This window comes from Rhizophagus irregularis, chromosome 12, assembly GCF_026210795.1.
Source record: "Rhizophagus irregularis chromosome 12, complete sequence".
NCBI lineage: Eukaryota > Fungi > Glomeromycota > Glomeromycetes > Glomerales > Glomeraceae > Rhizophagus > Rhizophagus irregularis.
In genome coordinates, this window is record NC_089440.1 from 4,264,521 (window position 1) to 4,276,620 (window position 12,100).

Below are 12,100 nucleotides of genomic sequence, written 5' to 3' on the forward strand. Positions count from 1 at the left end.
TACTTGAATTGAAATAGTCGTGTAACTAATTAATTACTCAAAATAAAAATATAATACATCGTACACTTCCATTAAATGTTAAAGTAAATCTGCATATTTAAAATTTATATTTTCACCAAACAATAGAATTCTATTATACCAGTAAAAATTCTCACAAATGAAACTGCCTATTTATTGGGATTACAGCATTATATGTGATAGGATTCTTTTTGCCAATTACAAATTCACCAGATACAAAGCGACTATATAGGTAATGAATTGGAATTAAACAATCTCGCTCTATCTCATAAAATTCATTTCGCCAAAGTTCAATATTTCAGCTTTTTTCATCACCATCAATACTTGTATAAAATCGGGTTTTCTGGTTTGGCGTCGGTTTATACCATTTAACAAATACTAATCGATGTGCTTTTAAGTTCACCCGAAATTCTCACAGTATGTTCAAAATAATACTGTACCTGACCTGGAAATAAGTCGGTCGTTTCATTGTTTTGGATAAATTTTGCCAAAACATTCGCGTTTTTCAGGTATCGGGGTGCCGTGCCGATCCAAACACTTCTGCTGAGATCCTAACCCGCCCAAATTGATCAACCATATTTGGCACAACTATTGCATCTCTTGAACTGGTTGATGTTGACTCAGCAATTGTTACAAATTGCAAGTCGTAAGCAATATTATAATATTCGGTTAGGATTTGATAAATATCATCAGGCAAGGCAACCCGATTTTTACATGGCGTAAGCATTTCTCCAGGAAATGGTTCGCTACCGACAATCGTTTCATCAACTTCTTGGAAAAAGACCTTTCTAAATTGATACAGCTCAGTGTAATTAAAATTATCGTAAGCTGCCAAACTTCCGGAAGTTGATCGTGGTTGAATTAATTTTAAAAGCTTGACAAAGCTTAACATTATTTGATTGAACGGATACAAGGTTATCAATCTCCAATTCGCATTATAATTCGTAAAAGTTCGGGTTCAATTTGACGATTACTATTGGGAAAAGAGCCTATTGATATATTATTTAATAAATTATTAGCAAGCTTAAACGATTAAACAGTTCACAAAATACCTACCGAGGATACCGTTCATTCTTTCAAAGGAAAAACACCAGAAAGAATATAATGGACCATAATCCCGGCAACAATCGGCAATATGAAAAGACAAATGGAGGTTTGGGGTTATTCTTTCCAGACCATAATTTTCTTCAATTAACGTTGCAACTTTGAGCAAACGTTCGTGAGCTTCGTTCAATATGTCACAGTCAATAATTCGATAAACTAGCAGAGAACAAGCTCTAACGAAATTCCCCAAAATTTGTCGATCTGGTTCAGCGAGCAAATCCCACATCAACGGGATAGCATAAATTAGAACAAACGTTTTCCATTGGTCGGCCGTAAATCCGGAAAATCCTTCTCCAGTTGCGATTTTATTTGGAATACGCCCCAAATCCGTGGGTATTTGTATGTATTTTGCTCGCTTTTCCATTTTTTCTAGATCTTGTTTCGTGATCTTGTTGCCATCGATCCATAATTTTTTAATTATCCAATGGGCTATTCCGAGGAACAAACAGTGCATTGGATCTACGACAAGGTATCTTATCGGATTAAAATACGGCAATCGAAGCAGTTCGGACCATCTAACATGGGTTGAACTCACATGACGTTTTCTTTCCTCCTCAGATTTACACAGTCTCCAAAGCTCAGCATTCCGTCGATGTTCATCCAAATCTCTTTCTACAAACCAGTCAACCATATCATCAAAGCCGCCAAAATTTGACTTATTTCCATTTCCATTTGAATTTGCAGTTTTATAACACCTATGGCAGCTCACTGATGCTGATATGTGACCGCAGAGCTTCCTCGCCGCAGGAATGTCATTCGAACAGCATATTAATGCCAATCGGATATTTTTTCAGCGGCGGGAATCTCAATCCCATCCCAGAACTCTAATAACTCATCAACAATCGGAGCGAGATAATGGTTAATTTTGTGTAACTTAACCTCGCTTGGTCCTGGTAGTAGACAGCGTCAACATATTTTCTTTTTTAAATCTAATTTCACGCGGTAGGTTACAAATAACCCCATAAATAGCCCCACAGCTGTATACAGATGACTCGAAAGGCTGAAACCAATCGAGATTAATCATAATTCCCAAGTGGGAATCTGCAGTCTCCGGTGTAAAAAATGGGACGTCTGAAGTGTCTGGAAAAGTTTTCCAGATTTTACCGTCATAAATATCTGCTAACATACCATTATTTACATCCCGATTGGTCCATTTTCGTAGTTGTTGCTTGAATTCTGGTCTCGGTACAAATTGTTTATCTGTATTTTCAAATTCGGCAATGGAAATAACAATTTGGGGCGTCTTTTATTTCCATTACCATGCGGTACTTGCACAGTTAATTCCATTCTGCAAAATTTTTCCTTCGGTTTCATTGGAAATTCTATATGCGTACATTTAAATCCTTCATCCGCAACAACATCAGCTATATTATATAATGTATTACAGCTCGGACATACTGCGTAAGTCATAGATTGGTTGTCGATTCGTAATAACTTAGTCGCAGTGTATAAAGAAGACGGGAAATCTTTGAATCTCGTCTGATTAGCATCCATTAATACTTGATGAAAAAACTTTATTAAAGAATCTAAGTCACATTTGACATCCGGCAAGCAAAATCTTGCTTGATATTTGAATATCCATGTTAATATCCAAGAATCCGCAATATTAACATTTGTGTCGGGATATGCAAATTCTGAATCATTTTCGGGCGCAGCAAATTGTTCAACAGGATCGTCGTCCAAATCCATATTGTCTTCTGGAGAAATGTCACCTTCATATTCATATTCATTAATCGGTTCATTGCTTTCCTTATTGGTTTCCGGTTCCCGAAACTGGTCTTGTCTACGCCTTTTTTGAGGGACAAAACCGGCAAAATCTGATTCGTAATTATTATTAAATGATGTTGACTCTTCTTGTCCGGTCATTTCTTTTGATCTTGATGATCTTTCTACGATCGGACTATGATAGACGGTATGTGCTGGCTTAATCCGATTGTTTCCGGGTAAAAAAGGAGACAAAGGAAACGCTAGACGCTAAATGACGCTCTAAATCTAGATGTCTTTTTCTGGTTCTTTCATCAACATATTTGCCATTGCATTCCTTGCAATCACATGATACTTTATATCTAAGTTTTGTAGACATGATTATGTTTTAGTAAGATCGAAGCGTTCAATGAAAAATTTGAGAATTTCTACGTATGTATCTTATAGCCTATTTATGAATGTCGAAAATCGACGAATAAAGAGCTTTTAATATGTACAATTTCATATATTAGTCCGGTCTGAATAGACTATTATTGCTTAATGGCATGTGAAGATAGGAAATTGTACGGGGTATTAATGAAAAATTAATATTAATCGGGTTTTACTATAGCGAAACCAGAAAATTATCACGCTGGTCCGTCCGTTTTGGTAATTCGCTCAAATGATTTAGTTGCAAAAATATCGGACTTGACCCTTCTGGTGACATCATCTTGACCCTTATTAAAATATATTATGCGGGTCAGCACCGCGTGGTGGGTTAAGAACGATACTGACATTCGCGAATTAATTATATTGCAGAGCGAAACGTTGTTCTTTTTTACCATATTATAAGTCTTTTTTTTTTTTTTGGTCTAAAATTTTCAGTTCTTTCAGTCCTTTATAGTAAGTAAAGTTATAAAATCTTGTCGTTGGATTTCTGCAACGACCGAAGTCAAAAGCCCGAAGGCTTCCCGGTAGCCCTCTACCAACAAGGCTTCCTAATAGATAAAGAACCGGACCTTTTTTATCCCGCAGTAACCCCGGAGGCTAACCGATACATAACTTTCTCTTTTTTTTCAACATAACTTTCAATAGAGTTTACAAAATGGGAAACAAAAAGCTTCGTAAGGAAGAGTAAGTAACCCTTCGTGTCAGTTAACTTATCAAAAATTGAGATATATTTATAAATTTATACAAAAAGCAGCGCAGAATCAGAAATCTTATACGAATCTAGTTCGGAATCAGAATCAAAATCGGAATCGGAACTAGGTACATTTAGTATGTCGTATAATTCTGCTTATTGTGTTCTAAACATTCTGATTCACTGCTTAATGGTCAATATACAATTGATAGAATTAAACCCGGAAGGCACTCAAATTCTTGATTCTGATTCTAGGCGAGATGACAAGAAAGAAAGAAAAAGGTCAAAAGAACGACGATACCAACATGTATCTGAAATGCCCAAAGATTTGAGAGAAGCATTAAGGGTAAACAAAACTTTCGCTGTATTTTTTATTTTTTATAAATTTACTGATAATAATATATTTTTAGAGAGATCTATTCTGGAATCAGGCAAGAATGCCTCAGGAAAGCTCAATTAGATATCGAAAAAACGTTCGAGCTTCAAAAGGATCTTGTAGTTAAAACGATTGTGCCAAATTTAATGAAAACATTGGATCTTGACACCTACACCATAGGGGAAGGTGTCATATACGAGATGATCCATCAGCGGCACCGCCACAAAAGGGACAATCTTCGGGTCAAAAATAAATCAGAAAATGATATAAAGAAAGAAACAGGACGGAAACACCAAAATTCACGACGATCGGAGGTAAATATAAATGTTATATTTTACTAATCATCCTAATCATCATTATTTATTTACGAGTTTTTTATAAAATAGAAAAGAAAAAAAAGATCAAAGACGATCAACAATTTAAAAAAAATTAATGATCCGTTGATTGAAAAGTTCAGTAACGAAGAATTGCGGCCAATAATCACAGAAAACGGCTATCATAGCCCGGAAATTTCAGAAAGCGAGGACGAGCGAAACATAATCGTCGTGCGTAACCTGCGATGGCGCTCCAGTACTGTAAGTGAATTTATTGAAATGGGTTACATATAACTGGCATATGCTAATTCATTTTAAAACAAAGCTGCGCAGATTTTTGTACTATGTTGACAGTAATACAACAAAAGGCGACAAAAAGCGTGAACGGGTGTACAAACCTAGTGAGTACGTTGAAGAAACGGCGCCGAATAGCGCGCCTAGTTGGACGAAATCAGGCTACGATGGGCCATTAAAAAATCCAGTTGCCAAGGCGATTAGTAAATTACAAAATAAATGAAATATGTCAGTAAATTTAATAAATATAAATAAATATATCAGTAAATTTAATAAATATATCAGTAAATTTAATAAATATCAGTAAATTTAATAAATATATCAGTAAATATAATGCTTGAGTCAAACAGATTGAAAAGAAATTAAAGACTGAGACAATCTTTTTGGTTCAATTTTCACAATACCTAATTTTTTTATTTTATTTCATCAACTGACAATCATACCGATATACCGATATATCAAGCTAATCTAGCTGCGGATTACCAGCCAGATTATTTTTGACATTAATTTAGAAATCGACATATATACGCAAAGTTGCTAAATTTTGTAAATTTCACGAGTCGGGCTAACTAATAAATCGGTATCCGTATTTGCAAATATACTGATTGTTATAATACGCAAATAGTCCAATTTGATTAGTGATCTGGATCATCGAAATTTAATCTGATTGGCCAGATCTCTGTTTGATTACGATAAATATGGAAATAAGCACATTTTGTTTACAACAACCTTTTTACCTATTTGTGAATTTTTCTTCTTTTTGCCGTTTGCCTATTTGCGAATTTTTCTTCTTTTGCCGTTTTGCCTATTTGCGAATTTTTCTTATACCATCTTACGAATGCGTTGCCTATTTTTTGTTTATTTTTGCTTATTATATCACCGTTTACTTTTACGCCCATAATATATGGTGTGAAATTATTGTTCGTTCATTGACAATGGTTGACATACTGGTATGTCAGTTAACACGACGTACGAGTTTATAACAAATTAATAATAATAAGCACTTTCACATTCAACAATCGCGAACGGGAATATTCCAATTTTATTCTGGAGACAGATACGGAAACTGTTATTTATCGCTAACCTTCACTATTTCCTTTTTGTAAAACAGGTTTCATTGAGTTGCGTTTCAAATATCCTCCTGTTTTTATAGGTGCGAGAACATGCCGATTTTTTGATGAATTTAATACTTCTTTGCTCCTCACACTCAATCGAAGTGAAATATAGAACGACAATGCATATTTCTTTCGATTTTCATTTTACTGAGTGTAACTTTAAAAATGGTAAGCGAATATTTGTACTGATCTTCACTTCTAACGAAATAAACTTTATTCGTTTTCAGCGATCAGAAATGAAATGTATATATACCGATTTTGATAAACTTCATTTAGAGCAAGCCTGACTGATGGGTCTAATGGTATTATGGTAAGTAATAATAGGTATACTTTTTTTTGATATAACATTCTAGTTATGTATTTTTTTTCATGCATATTTTTACATATAGTACGCTGTGGTCTGGAACCACCCGAGATTTTTGACTACCTAGGGATGAAGTTGTAAGGTGCTTGTACCTGATAGGCTAGCCTCCTCTGATCTAGGGTCTCATTAATCGGGAGACGAGGTGGTTCCTAAGTACCTTCCACATCGAGGGCGGACATTTTTTGTAAAATCACACGTTGGGAATACTATCTCGTAACGGATACTTCAAAGACAAAAGGAGCGAAAAGCCTTCAGTTTGTTGTTAGCGGTGAAGATGTAGTGGTCGTGCCATTTAATGGTTGCGTTGATTGATTGATATACTCATATTTTGTAGGATTAGCTAATACATGAGATTTCTCGAAAATCGGAAATGAACACTGCCGATTTTCACCCTACCGACATATATTTTTAAATTCGTTTTCTGCAATCAGAAACGAAGTGTATCTACCGGTGTTGAAAAACTTTAAAGGTGAGTTTATTCCTAGCACAATTCGTTTAGATAATTAACGTGACGGTATCTTTAAATTGTTCCTACTTTCAGCAATCGGCAAACTCATCTCTGATATCAGTAACTATGACCAGTTTTATGGTGGGCTAATGGAGTAAAATAGGTATGCTTTTTTTTGATATATAACATAGTTATGTGTATTTTTTCATGTATATCAAAAGGAGCGAAAAGCCTTCAGTTTGCTAGCGGTGAAGATGTAATAATGATCGTGCCATTTAATGGTTGCGTTGATTGATTGATTAACGTATGCCTTACTCATATTTTGTAGGATTAGCTAATACATGAGATTTCTCGAAAATCGGAAATGAACACTGCCGATTTTCACCCTACCGACATATATTTTTAAATTCGTTTTCTGCAATCAGAAACGAAGTGTATCTACCGGTGTTGAAAAACTTTAAAGGTGAGTTCATTCCTAGCACAATTCGTTTAGATAATTAACGTGACGGTATCTTTAAATTGCTCCTACTTTCAGCAATCGGCAAACTCGATTTCTGATATCAGTAACTATGACCAGTTTTATGGTGGGCTAATGGTACAAATAGGTATGCTTTTTTTTGATATATAACATAGTTATGTGTATTTTTTCATGTATATCAAAGGGAGCGAAAAGTCTACAGTTTGTTAGCGGTGAAGATGTAGTGGTCGTGCCATTTGATGGTTGCGTTGATTGATTGATTAACGTACACCTTACTACTCATATTTTGTAAGATTAGCTAATACGCGAGATTTCTTGAAAAATCAAAAACACTGCCGATTCTCACCCTACCGACATATTTTCTGCGATCAATAGCGAATTGTGTATTTACCGATTTTGACGAACTTTATTAAAGGTGAGTTCATTCTTAGCACAATTTGTTTGAGATATTTAACGTGTCAATAATTAACGTTTCGGTCAGATCTAAATTGCTCCTACTTTCAGCAATTGGATAACTCGATTTCTGACGAAATGTAGAAGTACTGTGCCGAGGAGCGAAAATTAATTATTGCATTTGTCAGCGGTTCTTTATTAAATAGTTGCTCATGTTGATTGATCGATTAATGTACGCCCTTATTCATATTCTAATTCGCAAGATTTCTCAAAAAATCAGAAATGAACCGTATTTTATTTCATTTTTAGAAACGAATTTGTATATCTATCGATTTTGACGAATTTCATTCATTCGATGATTAACATGATGATCTTTAAGCTGTTCCTACTTTCAGTAATCGGAAAACTCGATTTCTGACGGACGTTCGTTAGGAGTTTGGTAAGCAAGATTTCATCACCATTTATTTCTAATAACTTGTTTGTTCGTTTAATGTATAACATTTATTAATTCTTTATTTTTAAATTCGTTCCTGTTAGCAATCAGAACAATCAGAAACAAAAACGTACCGATTTTCGCTTAATCATATTACTTTTATTATGATTGTATACATTGATATAAGTTCCCATTTGAAATAAATTATATTTACAACTATGATTGTACAATCAAATTTTTGAATATATTGTAAATTGTAATTAATAAAGCGCATGTAGGCTGGAATTAAAACCATTGTTTTTAATAATTTGTAATTAATAATGCGTAAATAAATATATAATAAATAAAATAGGTGCATCATAAACATTTTATAAAACCGATTTTACCAATCGGCTATTACAAATCAGCTATTAACCAGTCATCAATACATTATCAATCGGTCATTAATACGCTACCAATCGGTCATTAATCAGATACTGCCCGATTGCTGTCGGATTAAGCAAATCCAATAAGTCATCAATCGGTTATCAATTGACCATTAATTGACCATCGTTCGGCCATCAATTGACTCTCAATTTGTCACCAATCGGGCAGCCCGGATGATAGCCGGTTGTTGTCGGATTTTGGCGGAAATCAACTATCAATCGGGCAGCCCGATTGGTATCAAATTGAGAAAATCAGTTACCAACCAGGCATCAATCGGATACCCGATTGATGCCTGGTTGGTGACTGATTTGGCATCTTTCGACCTGTGATAATTGCCCATGAGAAAATACAGGAGTTGGAAGATACAAACCAACCCAATTTAATGATTGTCCCTGAGATTTATTAATAGTCATTGCAAATGCTAGTTGTACTGAAAATTGACGACGTTTAAGAGTAAAAGGAAAATTAGTATTTGAAGGTGATAAAGTAATACGTGAAATAAAAGTATATAATCCAGCATGTTTTCCAGTAATAATTTCTGCTTCAATAGCATGCTTTTGAAAAGAACAACAAATTAATCTAGTTCCATTACAAAGACCATCAGATGGATTAAGATTACGTAATAATATAATTGGAGATCCTATTTTTAATGATAATTTATGAGGAGGAAGTCCTCCAATAGTTAAAGAATTAAGAAATTCTATTGGATACTGATGTTCTGGATTTGTTTGTTCATTAATTATATCAGCACTATAATATTCAACTGCTTCTCCAGGAAACTGATCCATAATAATAGTATTAACATTATTAACATCAACATTTTTTGGAGTAAGTATAGCACGTTCAACCAAATATTGAGGATTAAAATGAGTTGTAAAATTAGAATAAATAAAATTAATAAGATCATTAATATTTTGTGATGGTAAAATAATATCATTAGGAAGTCGAATAATATTATTTTCTAATCCTCTCATAGTAGGAATACGTCCCTCTCCAACTTTAAGTAACCATTCAGCAAATCGATCTTGTTTCGATCTTTTCAGTCTTTTCAGTTTTGTTTCGTTCTTTTTGGTTTTGTTTCGGTCTTGTTTTCGTTCTTGTTTCATTTTTTTCTATCTTATTTCGATCTTATTTTGTTCTTTTCAGTCTTGTTTCGATCTTGTTTCGGTCTTGTTTTCGGTCTTGTTTCATTCTTTTCGATCTTGTTTCGATCTTGTTTCGATCTTTTCGGTTTTATTTCGATCTTTTCAGTCTTGTTTCGTTCTTTTCAGTTTTATTTCATTCTTTTCAGTCTTGTTTTGTTCTTTTCGATCTTGTTTGATCTTGTTTCATTCTTTTCAATCTTGTTTTGATCTTGTTTCATTCTAACTTTTCTCTGTTCTTAGATCCCGGTTCTTTGGCATTTCAGCTCTTCAGTTCGAAGGTATATCTTTTTTTCTGTTTTTTTGTTGTTTCGTTTCTTTGTTGTTTTCGTTTTTTTCGTTCTAACTTTTCTCTGTTCTTATGTCCCAGTTATTTGGCATTTTGGCTCTTCAGTTCGAAGGTATGTCTTTTTTTTTCGTTTTTTTGTTGTTTCATTTCTTTGTTGCTTTCGTTCTTTTCGTTCTAACAAACTCTTTTTTCCTCTTAGGTCCTAGTTCTTTCTTCGACAACTTCAGCGCTTTGGTATTCAGTTTCACATTTCGGTTATAAAGTGGGTTTTTTTTTGTTTATATTTGTTTTCTTTTTCGTTTTCGCTTCATTCTAACTTATTTCATCTTAGGTCCCAGTTTTTTCTTCAGCTACTTCGGCACTTTGTCATTCCAGTTTCACATACAGGTGGGTCAGGAGATTTTCCTTTATCTGCAGAGTTAGAGGGGGAGTGTTGGGAGTCATCAAGGGAAGTACCAGAGGCAGGAGCTGAAGGAGACGCGTTGGTATCAACAAGAGGAGGCGAAGTTGAAGCAGTATCCTAAGGAGCAGGAGGAGTAAGAATATTATCTTGGTCCATAACGGGTTCAGAAGAAACCCGTGTGCGTTTTGCTGAGTTGTCAGTCGAAGGTTGCAAAGTAGAAATTGTAGTAGAAGGAGAAAGACCTTGACCTTGAACGCTGCTAGAAGGAGGACTCTGGGCAGGACGTTTTGGAGCAGAAGAGCCAGAAGCTTTATTTCATTTACTAGTCATGGCTAAAAGTAGAAGGGAGAACTAGAAAATATGTAATAGTTAATAGTAATGCGAAGTAAATAATAAAAATACTTCAAAAAAATTTTTTTTATTTTTTGTAACAATATGGTCGTAAGGGCAACAGGAGTAAATCATCTTTTTACGATCACTGGATACCGAAATAATAGGCAAAACGTCAAATGGTACAGTATTGCAAAATACAAAATGCTGATTTTTGACATTTCGCTCAATATCTCGGCATCCAGTGATTGTAGAAAGACGATCTTAAGGAGTGATTCTGGACAGATGCCTGCTACTTCCTGTCCGAGTAGTCACTACAAAGTATACCACTTGGGGTAAACAACTGTACTATCGGTACTGAATAATCACAGGCTGTAGTGACCTTTGAGTAAGACCTCGTACTTAAAATGGTGGTATGGAAGGGTACTAGATGGTTGATGCTACCTGTTGAAAGTCCTCCATAAAAGTAAGTACTTTCTAAAGGTCGTAAAATAAATTGAGTACCAGTATCATGCAATGGGTATAGGATGAATAGGCGGTGTATTCCTAGCTTCAGATTAGCCTTAAATGTGGCCTGATGGGAGATGTCCTCATATATGATGCTGTCTGCTTGAGGAACAATAAGTACTCAGTGGTATGGTTACCTCTTAGGGATGATAGGATACTGGCACAATGATGCCTCAAAAAGAGGTAGAGGGATGCCTATAAGGTTGCGGGCAAAACCTTTGAGTTTAGACAACCGGCGAAATCAAAACTGTTTAAACAGTTTTACCAGAAATATCTAAAACCGGAAAATTGCGAAACATTTCGCAGATGACTAAACCTTTATAGGTTTTACCGGTTTTTACAATTATATTTACATATAGTTTCGCATTTTATTAATCATGTGATACTCCGATCAATTTTCGCAATTTTACAATCAAATATTTATTAATCATGTAATATTCTGATCAATCAACAATTACAAATTTATTATTTAATTTTTATATGATTTAGCGTAAAAAATTAACTTTCTAATCTATATTTATTTACCAAATCATCAATATCATAATTCATTATATCTTTACCTTCAATACGACTTTCTCCATCTGTATTTACATTTTCATCATCTATATAGCTAGTCATCATCAGCATCATCAGGTATTTCCCCAATATCTTCTAAAATTCGCTTATTTGATAAATCAACATTTGTTTCAATCCATAAATGTTCGATTAACACTATAGCATTATCTTCTGGAATAAGTTCACCTGAAGTAGTTCGCCGCTCATTTGCATTTGATCGTATATTTCTATTAGTTGAATCAATGGTAAACTCCTCTATTTCATCATTATCTTGATTAATATCATCT

General features: G+C 34.4%; 3 protein-coding genes across 3 annotated transcripts; 1 reads left to right on the forward strand and 2 right to left on the reverse strand.

Moving 5' to 3' along the window:
• Nucleotides 1–2,615: 2,615 nt before the first annotated feature.
• OCT59_004455 (uncharacterized protein) lies at nt 2,616–2,988 on the reverse strand (the record flags this gene model as incomplete). Its single annotated transcript, XM_066148280.1, has 2 exons — nt 2,616–2,621; nt 2,734–2,988. The coding sequence occupies 2 exons, from the start codon at nt 2,986–2,988 to the stop codon at nt 2,616–2,618; spliced, it is 261 nt and encodes an 86-aa protein (XP_065996898.1).
• Nucleotides 2,989–3,910: 922 nt separating this feature from the next.
• OCT59_004456 (uncharacterized protein) lies at nt 3,911–5,153 on the forward strand (the record flags this gene model as incomplete). The annotated part of the gene is made up of 5 exons (XM_066148281.1): nt 3,911–3,939; nt 4,007–4,292; nt 4,361–4,636; nt 4,709–4,897; nt 4,962–5,153. 5 exons carry the CDS (start codon nt 3,911–3,913, stop codon nt 5,151–5,153), a joined length of 972 nt encoding a protein of 323 aa, XP_065996899.1.
• Nucleotides 5,154–9,202: 4,049 nt separating this feature from the next.
• On the reverse strand, nt 9,203–9,693 carry OCT59_004457 (uncharacterized protein; the record flags this gene model as incomplete). The annotated part of the gene is made up of 2 exons (XM_066148282.1): nt 9,203–9,227; nt 9,299–9,693. 2 exons carry the CDS (start codon nt 9,691–9,693, stop codon nt 9,203–9,205), a joined length of 420 nt encoding a protein of 139 aa, XP_065996900.1.
• Nucleotides 9,694–12,100: the final 2,407 nt, after the last annotated feature.